General features: G+C 39.5%; 1 protein-coding gene across 1 annotated transcript in view; it reads left to right on the top strand.

The window, feature by feature from the left end:
- Positions 1–14219, top strand: part of SHANK2 (SH3 and multiple ankyrin repeat domains 2) — a gene marked incomplete at both ends in the record, with an annotated part of 306577 nt that overhangs the window by 38401 nt on the left and 253957 nt on the right. The window contains one exon of the mRNA XM_080618796.1: positions 683–749. Coding sequence (XP_080474922.1) covers positions 683–749 — 67 coding nt within the window. The remainder of the gene's footprint in view (positions 1–682; positions 750–14219) is intronic.

Here is a 14219-nt window from a genome sequence, read left to right as displayed (position 1 = left end):
GAAAGGACCTTAAGATCATCTAGTTCCGACTAGATATTACATATCTGTGTTCAACAACCAGGAAATAAATGAAAAGGTGTTATTTTAGAGCTATATTTATTAAAACATTGTAAATTCTTTACATATGCATAAACTTTCCCAATTTCTCTTTTTTACTCTTTTTTGGTGACTTAGTACCTGAATGCTTGTAGTTCTTGGTACTTCTTCCCTGGCTATCCTGCATACATTGCATTGTAGCTCCTGCGTTCACTGTTCAGGTAAGTAGTGAGGCAGGAGCAATTAAAGGGAAATATCATCTTTGATGCGTGCTGCTCCTGTGGCATTCTCCACACATCTGTAGAGTTCCCGCAGCTTTGGGGACTCTGTGTTTAATGTTCACTGCTGGTTTTGAGTGCTACAACATGAAAAGCTGCAGCTTCTCCAGCAGTCTCCTGGGACCTCCTCAATCACCGTTATCTGGGGGACTGGCAGTGCTGCTTACAGAGAGATTGAGAGATCGTCTCAACGTTGTTTCAGAAATGTATTGCGTGTAGTAATTGCAGAATAGAAGTAAGGAACAGTTACTCTGCTTTGTGAAGTGAAAATGTATTTGTATGATGTTTATCAGGAATGTAACACACATTTTCCTAACTTAATGAGTTTATAACAATATATTAATTGTAACTATTTTCCAATCCTTTAGGTGGCTATAATAGCGGGAAACTTTGAGCTTGCTGAATATATCAAGAATCACAGGGAAGCTGATATCGGTAAGGAAAATATTTACAGACACTGAACATAAATTATGCATGTTTAAAGCAGGTTTTTGCAAAGATGTTAAATCTGGTCCGATGAGAGATGTGACTGCAGGGCTGATGACAGTATCATTTCAGGGAGATTTTAAGTAACCTGTCTATATAACATGATGGGGGGAAAAGCTGAAATGTTATCAAAATATGCTCTGGAAATGAAAATCAACAACAGAGTGGTAGATGCTTTGTAAGTATAAATTAGTTTGTAACAGATTAAGTACACATCCTCCTACCTGGAAGAGCCAAATTGACTCCTGCAGGCTCTTTGGGCATCAGCTTAAGGCAGCTTTCAATATGAATAATTGGTCAGAAGAAGAAGATAAAGATTATTCGCTTCTATGAAATGAAAATCTATATCAGAAGCTGTCTATCCATATCCATAAACCCATTTCCTCTCGCTGAGTGTATGGCACTGGATGAAGGCTAGTGACAGGCGTTAAGGGCCCTTGACAGAAAACCTTAAGGCTTTTTAAAGATCTTTTTACATAGATAGTTTTGCCATTAAAATAAAAACCAGTTTGATAAAAGTGATTTCTAATACAGTTTAATTACAATGAATTAAAATGCTTTAATCCAAGTTAATTAAAGTTCCACAGAAACATCTTGAAGTTGGAGGAAAAAAGGCATTCCTTTTGAAACACGAGGGGCTGTATAGTCGTCTGCACTGATTTAACTCAGAGATGCAAATCTGTGACTTGATAGTATTTAATTTCTGTGGAAAACTAGGCCAGCTCACATCAAACTTAAGACTGGGCAAGAATTGCTCCGGACTAAGGCATCTTTTTTATTTCCGTTCCTGGTAGTGTATGATCTATATAGTTTAAAAGTCTGTGCAGTAATATGAATTCTCATAGCACTGTGAGACTTTCAGTTTTGCATAAAAGCAGTAACTTCTGCATGAAAGCTCATAGTGAGTTTGAAAGGTTTTTACGTGAGAAAGTGGGACAGCTCCTTCCCGTGTAAGAATTCTTCATCCATCTGTATTTATAAACAGTCTGAGGTAGATAATTAACTACAATTGAATCAGTGAATAGATGAGCATCTTGTTGTTGTCTATATTTACATACGGCTCATGGTTTCATAACTTCATGAAGATGTTGAAATGAAAGGAAATGGTTGTTTAGATTCAAATGATCCTTTTATTTCTGCCATGTTAGTTCTCAATGTTTTGGCTTGCGTGTAGAGTCAGTGCACAACATGTACTGCACATAGCCAGTGTTATGTTTTATGTTGCTTTAAATAGATTTTGTTCTTTTAGGAGTAGTTGTGCACAATAAAAGAAAAAAACCCTAGTGAAGGAACAACTTCCTAGCATTTATTACGCATACACTTACATTATGAGTAACTGTAAAGTGAAAGTAACGCTTACAGTACACTTACAAACAGCAGCCTCTAGACTGGTTTGCGTGAAGCAACACTGATGTTACTGTCATCATTTTTTGGACTGACTATTGCAGGTTCCCAGTTATGTCAGTGTGTGGGAGAAGCTGGAATGTAGTTATCAAGTAGATGGATGAGACTCAGTCCAGGAAACAAGCGATAGCCACGTGGCTGAGGCTTTAGGCAGAACTTATTGCTGACTGTAAAGACTTTCTGTAGGATTTGATGATTTCTAGAAAAATGCTTAAAAACTATCTTCTATGGGAAAATTCTCTGACTTTTCCTCATTCCTACCCTTTTTCACTGAAGGATAGAAATAGCAGTGCTTCTGTGATTCACTTGTGGGTTTTGGTGGGTTGCACATAACTATTTGAATTTGTCTGAAAGAAGAAACATTATGTTATGTTGTTTCCTCCCAGCTAAGTCAATTTAACAGGAGTTTGTCCCTTAATACTTATTACTTTAAATAAAATAACAAAAATGAAGTCATCAGCACGTCTTTCTGTGGAATGTCTCCCAGTGGAAAAAAAAAGGGAATAAATCAAAGAACAATATCCTGAGCAGAAAACCCAAGAGCTGGGATGATGATGAATGTGCAGAATAAGGTCAGTGTTGAAACTTCAACAAGTTGGCCTTTATTTATCTTACTTGTCTGGTTATCTGCTATATTCATGTAGATTTGGATGTACTCCAACATATATCATTTGCGTAATGCACCTTCTTAGATCCTTGAGGCAACAGAGTGGGAAGGAATAGTAAAGAGCTTGAGAAGTATCTTCATGAATATATGAAGGACAGATCACACTCTGAAGTCTCTTGAGAAACATTTCATCTTTCATCTCTCAGAAAGTGTCTTTTTGGGTATATAGTGAATTTCGGTGCTGAACCAGTTCATTAAACCTTGGTTTTGGTATTTTAGACTCATTCAGTAATTATGGTTACTTTGTATTTTGCAGTTCTTTTAGACTCAATAGTCATTAAAAGTATGGGAAATGCTTTGGAATATGTGCAGCTTTGGGTGGGTCTCTTTTCTATGGAGGTTTAAGCTGGTAGGTGATGAGCTGTTCAGTCATTTACTAGTAAGCTTGTCAATGAGATTGATGCTTATTCACAACAGCATCCATTGGAAGAAGGGGCTGGTGATGCCCAGGAAAAACTCCACCTTGCTCTTGATCCACTGGAAAAAAACCTTCACATCCCTCACGGAAGATCTCTGACCTAATCTTTTAGCTTTTAGTGGTCATCATGCACAGGATCTTTAGCTACAGAGACTTAAATGCAATCCTAATATACAGCTAAGTAATATAAATGGCAATAATACTTTTGTCCACAAGAATCTACCTACTTTCTTGGGTACGTCATCCTAAGTATGGGAAAATTTTAATTGGTGGCAGTGTTGGAGGCTTGACCTGACTTAGTACTTACAAAAGCAGGTTTTATCTGGTGGCAGAAACAAGTTCTTACATTTCTCAAATCGAAGTATCTGAAAAAGGAGAAATATTTGCTTGAAATCTCTAATCTCACATAGTGAGGAACTACACTACCCGTGTCCATCTGGTTTGACACGTGCTAATTAACAGTATTCTTAGATAATTTTGTTGTCCCAAACTATTGCAGTAGGAAATCACTTGTACTTTGAATGCAGAAGGTATTATGTGGGTGTCTTCCAGTTTGTTAGTAGTCACAAAGCTGTTTCAAGTAATGTTGCCAAAACTGCAGTGATAAGGCTCTACCAGCAGTAATGTAATGCTTATGATTCATGGTCCTGTGCCGTGCGCTGTGGTGAAGGAGCTGCTTTGTGTGGTGGCAGACCTCAACCTTCCCACAGGAGAAGGGTATTGTACCTGTGAATGGAAGGGATTGGGTCTGCAGTGTGCCATCAGCAACAGCACTGCATCTCAATGCACTGCTCCAAAGAGCTCCACTTCAATAGGTACATATGCTTAAGTGCTGGGTATGAAGCACCTCCTGTATGAAGACAGGCTGAGAAAATTGGGGCAGTTCAGCCTGGAGAAGAGAAGCTGTATGGAGACCTCATAGCAGCTTCCAGTGTCTGAAGGAGGCTACAAGGATACTGGAGAGGGACTCTTCATCAAGGACTGTAGTGAAAGGACAAGGGGTGATGGGTTCAGACTGTGAAAGGGGAAGTTCAGGTTAGATATAAAGAAAATTTGCTGTGAGGGTGCTGAGGCGCTGGCACAGGGTGCCCAGAGAAGCTGTGGCTGCCCCATCCCTGGCAGTGTTCAAGGCCAGGTTGGACACAGGGGCTTGGAGCAACCTGCTCTAGTGGAAGGTGTCCCTGCCTGTTGCAGGGGTTGGAACTGGATGAGCTTTAAAGGTCTATTCCAATCCCAACTATTCTGTGATGTCTTTTTTTTATGATTCTATATCACTTGTTATCTATTGCACCTTTGCCTGCCAGTTGGCATTTAGATTAGATTCCCTTTTTAAGCTGTCTGTGAAGTCTGGTTTTGTTCAGTTAAGAGGCTGAATTGCATGTCAAAGGGAGTCTTATTTAGCTTTTCTTATGTTTTTTTACCCCCTTGTCCTGTATCTTTGCCATCCTGTAGTGCTAAGACTATCCCTGTTGTTGAAGATGATGGAGAAGCAGCTCAGGTGAAACTTGACCAGAGTATCCTGTAGCAGTAGAAAATTCTAATTTACAGCCCCTAAACCTTTGTCCCACAGAGATTGTTCTTCCTTTTTCTTTTTTTTTAATTATAGAGCACTTGCATTAAACAAATATGTTGAAATGCTGAAAAACAGGGTGTATGTAAAATAAGCTTCTTTGAAAGAGTCGTAAGACTTCACACTCTTCTGTAAAAAGAAGAATAACGTAAAATTAACTTTTTTTTAGAGTAAGAAAAGGCAAAGATAATGACCCATGGTATAACGTGACATCTGACTGTGAGAGAGAGAGATGTTCTTCTGAGGTGTGTAATATCTGGTTATTTCACTCAGATCTTGCCAGATAAAAGCATGTACTTAGGGTCAGTGTGAGCAACCACGTTTGTTATTTATCTGTTTCATCTCCAGAGAGATGGAGTTTGTCTTTTAGAGGCAAAATGGTTTAAAGTTTGGATTCAAACCAGAAGAAGTAGGTGCCATTGGCAGCCAGATTAATCGAAAGAGCCCTTACCTTCAAGAAAGAGGAGATTTTGCCAGTAAATTTCTCAGCCAAGTAAAATTGTGCTACAGAGGCCACTCTTGGCTATGCTGAGTGTGTTTCAAGAGAGAGAAGGTAATTTAAGGTTTCTGGATCATTAGGAAAGGTCAGAGGGGGTAGATGTACTTGCAGCAGCTCAGCAGCTGCACTTTGGTTGAAGAGCACGTACTGCAGTGATCCTAGCTCCACGTTGTTTCTTCAGACTGGAGAAAGCCTAATTTCTCTCACATCCTCATTCTGAATGGCTGCAGCTCCCTGTCTCATGGATAATTGCACAGAGGAAGCTTATGATGAAATAAAGAGTGATCTGTGGAAGAGGGAGACCTGGAGTCCAGTTCCTCTGACTGATCTCATGACTGATCTACAGTGTGTAAACGTTCAGGCAAGGTTGCACTAAGCAGTTATATACCTTTTTTGGCTGTAAGCCCTTGTGTCTCCCATCAAACCAGAGTTTTGTGGAACACTCTTTCATTTAGCCACGATATCAGCAAAAAAACCCTGTTAGTTGTTCCATCCTATTAAAAAATGTGACTATACCCTTTGCAAGTTCAAAACTCTGTGGATTCTCTCATACATATTCTCCCTTCTTTTATCAGTGAGCACTTCTTCCTTACCTTGCTCCTCTTCCCAGTGTTTCCATCTCAGGTAATACATTAGGTGTCTGGGTGACTGATGCATTGAAGCCATGGCACGAGAAGTATTTAGCACTGGTAACTATTTGTTTTACTTGGTGCTATCATTTTCAGTAGCAAACTAAGAAATAAGAGCCTTGCCAGTGTTTCCTGTGGCTTAGTACAACCAAAGTCACCTTGCTGTCAGTAGCAGGAAAAGTTCACATGAGTCTTATTTCAGGCAGGGGATGGTGCAGTCCTGTAGGACCAAATCAAACATAAAAGATAAAGATTCAGAGGAGAGAAAAAAAAGGGATCTCAGTCAAGGATTAAATCCAAGATCCAGATTTCATTGTATGTATTTCTTTTATGAGGTTCGAAACATCAGGGAATCCCTTTTGTTTTCTTGACAGATGTTTGAAAGGTGAATGAAAATTGCCATATTATTTAGAAATTAATCCTATTTGAAGTAGATTTTTTTCATCCAGCAAGAGAATCTATTACCATAAGTACTTAGCAACTTGTTTTACAAGCAGTCTGAGATGCTTAATAGAGCTTCTCAGATTATTTCAATGCATCATGCCCCCAAATTAGGAATAATAACAACATCAAAGTGTAATTATCATTTGGTTTGAATGTCTTTGGAACCCAGAAGTGTATTGCAGCTCAGTGTCTGTTGTTCCATCGTTCTTCTTGCTTAGAGGAAGATATTACATATACTCCTGATGTGCAGTACAGCAGTTACACATTGTTAACAAATAATACTAATGTCCCTTTTAAACAGCTTTTTATTTTTTTAACTAGCTATAGCGTATTTCTAATGTATTTAACTTTGTGCATTTATTCATTGCAAAATAAGAGAAAGTGATGGATTAAAAGATGTGATGAATAGAAAAGTTAATCCCTGATTGTTTTCATCCAGCCTGCAGCTGTCTGTGAGTAAATGAGCACAGCAGATTTAGGAAGCATTTGCTCTACGGAATTTACTATGGCTTCTATAGGATGGAGGTACAAACCCCAATCATATATGTGGGAATATTGACGCTTTCCTTAGATACAGATATGCAGATATTAAGTACGTTACAAGCTGATAATCTTTTGACTTGGATAACCTATATTTAACTCTCCCTTTTGCGTTGCTTCTTTGTGATGAGATGAATATTCAGATGGATTAAGTGACATGGGTTGTTCTTCTTCAAGTGAACAAGGTTTGTTTCGATATTGTACATCTTCTCCTTCAGCAGCTCGGAAGCTTGAGGCAATAGGATTCTTTAGTTTTATTTTGTTTGCTTTTTTGCCGTAGAGAAATGAAACACGTTGAGCTGGTGAGCGAGTTTTGGGTAGTTGATCAGCAGCCTAACTAATACTTGGATACTGTTGCTAGGCTTCGAGTCAGAGTTCCTGTATTCCTCTATAATTATGCAGAGATATGTGTGTATGTGATGGTTTGTCTGTGCTTTCGCATGGATTTTTTTTTCCTTTTTTAATTGAAAATCTGCTAATATGGTAGGCTTATCCTTTATAATATACATATTCCACACTGGGCAATTGCTTTGAAATAAAACATTTCTCAAGTGTGAATAAAAGCGATTATTTTTATTGGAATTGCGCCTGTAAAAATCTTAAAAACATGATTTTATTGTAGAATAAGCAGAACAGGTCTTTCACAACATAAGGATATTAGTTGCTTTGTGGTAAAATTGCTTTTCTAACCCGTTTTCTTTAATTAGATCAGAGCGATTGAGGTCAGCAATCTTGGTTTTTCAGCTGCAAGTGTTTGTGTTAAACGCTAGCCAACCCCATGACTATTCTGTTTCTTATTTATTTGGGTTTGGGGAACTGTTAAGTAATTTCAATTTTCATAAATCAAACCTGTCAAGTTAGGGGAGGTCGTATTTAGAAAGGTAAAAGCAGAAACAAGAAAAGGCAGGAAAAGAGGACTTCAAAATCTACAAACCTGTCAGCAGCATGCGATGCTTGCTCTGTTTTTGTCGCCCGTTACTTAATAGAAGCCAAAGGATGCAAACACATATTATAGCCTTGTGTATTTCTCATGTGAATGTGGATAACATGAACCTGTTTCACAGGCTAGTGCGCATTTTAACGTGAAAAAAGGGTTATATTGGTGTAATTGGGATGGCAAAGACACTGGGATCTTCATTGCCCACGTTTTAAATGCATGTGGTTCGATAGATTGTTGTAATTCTGTGTTCCCTTTCACAGTTTCTTTCAAATGTCTCTTTTATTTTTATTCTTGTTATTTAATTTTAATTATTTGATTTAATTATGTATATAGGAAAAAACCCTTTATATTAATTGCATATAAGCTGAGTTACAAGCAAAGGAATACTGATTGGTATGAAATAGATTTGTTGCTATTATCTATCTGTTTTTTCTCCAAAGGCTTCAAGGAGTAGAATATCATATCCTCAGTCTTGCTAGGTGGTAGCAAATAAATTGGGAAAACTGGGAATTGTGAGCTGTTCATGTAATTACATACCAAAATGTAGGACAGAGCTTGAAAAACTTACAGTAGTTTTCTTTTTCCCTTTGATCACAAGCAGTTTTTTTTCTGTGTATGTATTAGTACAGAATTCTGCAGTAACTAGTTTTAATTCAAAGTTTAAGCTTTATTTTCAGAGGTTGATTATTATTATTAATGGCTTTTGAACTTTGGGGTATTCTGGGCATATAACAAACTGCATGCAGGGCAGCACGAATTACATGGTGTATGGTCATTGCTTGTGAGTTCTTAGGCTTGCCCTGAATTTTGAGCATCTCAGATTTGTGTTCTGCTGGTTTTGAATCCATTTGGTTTACTTGCCCTAGGTTTGATGGCCCCTTCATTAAACAGACTTATCTTGTTTCTAACACCAGTATGTCTGGCTGTAGCAACAGGACGCAGAGCATAGATGGATCTTCCCAACCCTGGTACTGTGTCCATGCCCACCTTTCTCTTCAAAAGCTACTCCCTCCTTAGCAAAAAGGAGCTGACCTAAACTGATAGGAAAAACTCTGAGGAGGGAGGAGAGGTAAAACTTGAATCAAAATCTAAATTGAATATAAGAAACTACCATGGACTTCACAGGTTTTATTTCTGCTGCTGTTCCATCAGCATCGCCTTAAGCACCTTTCTGCTAGTTTTTCCCAGGTCCACTAGAACCTCTCTCCCTAAACTTTCTATAATGGGGGTTGGAACTAGATGATCTTTAAGGTCCTTTACAACTCAAACCATTCTAGGATTCTATGATAATTGTGCTTTTTTAAGAGGGTTTGCCCTTTGGGGGAAAGTATGTGATCATTGCAGTCATGATACATAGGCCAGGTTGGACAGGGCTTGGAGCAACCTGGTCTAGTGGCAGGTGTCCCTGCCTGTGGCAGGGGGTTGGAACTGGATGAACTTTAAGGTTTCTTCAAACTCAAACCATTCAATGATTCTGTATGGTCTATACAGGTCTGTATACAGGAGGGTTTGGATGGCAATACCAATATTAGGATATTAGAGGGTTCACACCTTGTAAGGGAAGGCAGGGAGCCTTCGATGCAGCTCTGAGAGATGAGGCAGCCCGAGAAGGACTCCTATAGAAGAAAAATTATTTGAAGCGTCACACAAAGAATTCTGGTATTCCTGAAAAGTTCATGTATTTTCTGTACATCGTTTTTTCAACATGAGCCTCAAGAGCTCTCTAAGATTGTGTCAGGCGGATTTCACACAGTGCAGTGAAGCCAGGTCAAAAATAGAGGTAAGACAAATGGAGAAACAGATGTGTGCAGAACCCTGTGGCTTTCTGTTTCCCCCATTCACAATGGTGAGAACACAGGGAAAAGAGATGAAAGAACATGAAATAAATGCTAGAGTTAAAAAAAGAATGCGCAACCAAACACAACAGGCAATATAGAGATTGATAAGAATAGTCAGGGATGCTCCTGAAGAGAATTCCTTTGTTTCCCACAGTAAATACAGAGATGGGTTAAATAAAACCCCCAAAATAAACCAAAAAAACCCTCTCAATGTAATGTAGGTCCTTATGCTGAGCACTTCATCACAAACTTTTTTTATACCTAATAAATTCCTTTACATATAGGTTTAGTGGTTATGAATAGATTGAGAAGTCAAGACTAAAGGCATAGGGGTGGATTTGTAACTTCTGAATATGTGGATTTTTATGTGCCAGTGTGGGTCTTAATCATTGTGTTATTGAAAATAATTAGGTTCAATATAACTCCCATTTGGAAAAAGAAACCACTTCCATGGAATCATGGAATAATTGGGTTTAGATAGGGATAGCCTTCCAAATACAGAAGCAACTTGGTTACATTGCCAATCATATAAAACAAGTATTTGTATGAAAAAAACCCTGTATTAACATAAACCTGAGTATTTGTGAGCTTATTTGTATCTTAGTAATTTCAAGGAGCATGACCAGCAGGTCCAAGGAGGTGATCCTGCCCCTCTACTCTGCTCTCGTGAGACCTCACTTGGAGCATTGTGTGCAGTTCTGGTGTCCTCAACATAAACAGGACATGGAACTGTTGGAACAAGTCCAGAGGAGGCCACGAGGATGATCAGGGGACTGGAGCACCTCCCGTATGGAGACAGGCTGAGAAAGTTGGGGCTGTTGAGCCTGGAGAAGAGAAGGCTGCGTGGAGACCTCAGAGCAGCCTTCCAGTGTCTGAAGGGGGGATATAAGGATGCTGGGGATGGACTCTTCATTAGGGACTGTAGTGACAGGACAAGGGGTAACGGGTTCAAACTGAAACAGGGGAAGTTTAGATTGGATCTAAGGAAGAAATTCTTTACTGAGAGGGTGGTGAGGCACTGGAATGGGTTGCCCAGGGAAGTTGTGAATGCTCCATCCCTGGCAGTGTTCAAGGCCAGGTTGGACAGAGCCTTGGGTGCCATGGTTTAGTGTGAGGTGTCCCTGCCCATGGCAGGGGTGTTGGAACTGGGGGATCTTAAGGTCCTTTCCAACCCAAACCATTCTATGATTCTATGAAGGATAGGATTTTTCTTTTAGATTGGTTCAAATAATCTTGTCAATAATTGCTGATCTGCTCCATTTGAGCAGATTTCTTACACTTCGTCGACTCCCTTAACTTGGAACGCCTCTTTGTATTATGCTGAATTTATATTTACGTGATTTTTAACAGCTAAACATAAGTTTTCTTTCAGACTGGTTTATTTATCAAAATAAATTTGTTATTATGTATTCTATTCAGTATACAATGGTTTGGCAATTTAAGAATTGAGACTTATCTGAAGAAATGTGTTTTAATATCTTCTGCATAATCTGATCTTCATAACAAGGTATTAATGTCAGAATGTTCATGAAAATGGATCTGATAATATTCAGTGTCTTGAAAAGGAAATAGTATCCTCGTAGAAGACCATTTATTGTCAAATTATAGATAAGGCTTGATAAAGGGATAGGGTTTCAAGCATACTGCTTTGTAATGTGTAACGTTTCACACTGTAGTTCACACTGTTCACAATATTTCACACTGTGGCTGTTATTCCATTTATATCTCAATCTCCTGGACGGTGCCTGAGTTGACAGTCTTTCCTTTGGATTTTGGGATAAGCTGGATCTTTTGCAGTAAAGGTTAAAAAGGGAAAGTTCAGGTTAGATAGAAGGAAGAAGCTTTTTACTGTGAGGGTGCTGAGGTGCTGGAGCAGGGTGCCCAGGGAAGCTGTGGCTGCCCCATCCCTGGCAGTGTTCAAGGCCAGGTTGGATGGGGCTTGGAGCAACCTGCTCCAGGGAAAGGTGTCCCTGCCCATGGCAGGGGTTGGAACTGGATGAGCGTTAAGGTCCCTTCCAACCCAAACCAGTCTGGGATTCTGTGATCTTCAGAGTAAATAGTTTCTGAGTATTTAAACCAGATCTCTTTCAGATCTTGGAGAGAGTTCCCAGGTTGTCCAAGGCAATTGAAACAACTTGAGCCTTTTCTGTCATTCCCTCTGTACTTTGAACTGGTGTTTGGAGATGTTATTTGTATTTTTCCTCTTTTGTCTCATTGCCGGATGTCCACTTCAGTGACACAGGAAGTGTCTTAAGAAGTTTTTTCTGTAGTTTGCAGTGTAAGGGCAGCTGAATCAGGAGGATATCTTGTTCACTGGTTTCCATGGTTCTCCCCAGTCGCAAGTGGCAGTCCCGAAGGACATATCTGTTGGTTGTGACAGTAACTGGGTTTTAATACTGGAGAAATAATTACTTTGGAGTTACCTGGCTTTGTTTGCTTTCAGGAATAGTTGAAAGTACAAGCATCTCTCTGCTCCTTCCCTGATATGGATGGGCCCATGCACATCTTCCATCTCGGTGGTTGCAAGTACCAGACTGGACTGTGCATTCCAGTCTCCTACAGTCTGCCCAGGGCATACCCTGGGAATCCTACTAGTGTGCAACAAGGTGGTTTTCTCAGTGAATCTCTTCTGGGTTGATATTTTTCTTCTTATCCTTTCTATGTGTGTCTTGAAGAATTTCCCATTCAGGTTTTTAAGTCCAAACACTTATTTTCCACTGTGTTTTCAATGTAATGTTGCTGACAGAATTGTTGAGAAATTGTCATAAAAAACCAGGATTATGATGCCGTCTCGATTCAGAAGAGGTTGCAGAGTAAATATTACCCAGCAGAGTGGCTGGGTATATAATGGGGTGAAATCCATGCTGAATGAAAAGAACAAAAGATTTATTGAATTGAAGAGGCAGGAAGACTTATGGCATTAAGATTGTATTGCTTGTGTGTGTGTAGGAGTATCTCTGGTTGTCTGTTAATTACATATTTCTACCAACTCCAGTAGGCTAGGGCTTCAGTACCCCAGTAAAGATACCATCCTAAAGCTGTCGTCCTAGCTGTCTGGCTTTCAGAAATAAGGAAACTACGACCATAAAATGCCCAGATTTTATTTTTCCTCCTACAGAATTCTCTTACGAAAAAACCTAACCCATTACTTGATAAATTTCTGTTCTCTATATATAAACTTTTGTATTACGGCATTTCCTACTTGGGAAACTGCCTCTTACATCTCTTTGGAACATCTGAGATAGCAAAATTTAACATAATTCTGTCGTGTTTTCAGTTTTAAATGTGCCTTATCAAATCTGCAATTTAACACAAATCATTTATTTATCCTGAAGAAATTATTCGTGTCTCCTGAAGAAGGCCTTTCAAGGGCAGCCTGGCAGCTGGCTGCTTGCTTCTCTCTCTTTCCTCTAACAGCCAGTCACTAGTTCCTGTACCATTTCTGGGACTGCAGGCTCCAAGGTACAGGTGTTTTTTGACCTCAGGGATTTTAGCAGCCTGAAATTAATGTTTCATGTGTGTTACTGAAACAGGGGAGATTTACAGTAGATGTAAGGAAGAAATTTGTTACTGTGAGGGTGCTGAGGCGCTGGCACAGGGTGCCCAGAGAAGCTGTGGCTGCCCCATCCCTGGCAGTGTTCAAGGCCAGGTTGGACACAGGGGCTTGGAGCAAGCTGCTCTAGTGGAAGGTGTCCCTGCCCGTGGCAGGGGGTTGGAACTGGATGAGCTTAAAGGTCCTTTCCAACCCAAGCCATTCTGTGAGTGTATGATTCTACTTGTTCTATTCTGTTGCCCCCATCCCACAGAGACAGGCTTTATCTCATGCTGTATACCCTGGTCCTGTCTCACTCTCTTTGCCTTCAGAAGGAAACCAAATCCTTACTTCATGTCCATGTGGCACTTGTCCAGATGTCCAGGGTCACACCTCACATGAAATCCAAAGAGGCCGTGAGTCCCCAGCAATTTCTGTGTTAGTTCAAGTTTATCTTTACCCTTCTTTTAAGGGCTAAGCTTTTTATTTTGGGTCAAAGCCTGGCTTATCTTGCCAGCTTCATTAACACTCTTGAGAATGCCAGGTGCTAAAGAGCTCTATTTTTGCTGCACAGATCAAGTGTGTCTAGTTTCTTGTGGCCTATTTTTACATATTTCTTCATTCTATGACTAGGAGAAGCTGTGAAGGGAACAAAGAGACTGTGAATAGCCAGAGCAAACTGCTATGATATCATTACAGGAAAATAAAGGGGAGGATACATATATCTCTGAGATTTCATTTCTGAGAGGGCATGGAATTAAAATTAAAGGCAAGAAATGATATATATAAAACCAAATGAAATAAAAAGTAGAATGCTACATTTTGTTAGATATATTTCATCTGTCTACTATTTCCAGATAATCTTATCAAAAATGCTTTTAGGCCTTTAAATAAAGGATTCTCCAGAACCAGTGGCTCAGAAATTTTCTCCCTTATCC

The sequence above is a fragment of the Psittacula echo genome, assembly GCF_963264785.1.
Source record: "Psittacula echo genome assembly, chromosome: 5".
In the NCBI taxonomy this organism is placed as follows: Eukaryota; Metazoa; Chordata; class Aves; order Psittaciformes; family Psittacidae; genus Psittacula; species Psittacula echo.
The sequence above is the reverse complement of the archived record's forward strand: the minus strand, read 5'-3'. Positions and strand labels throughout refer to the sequence as shown.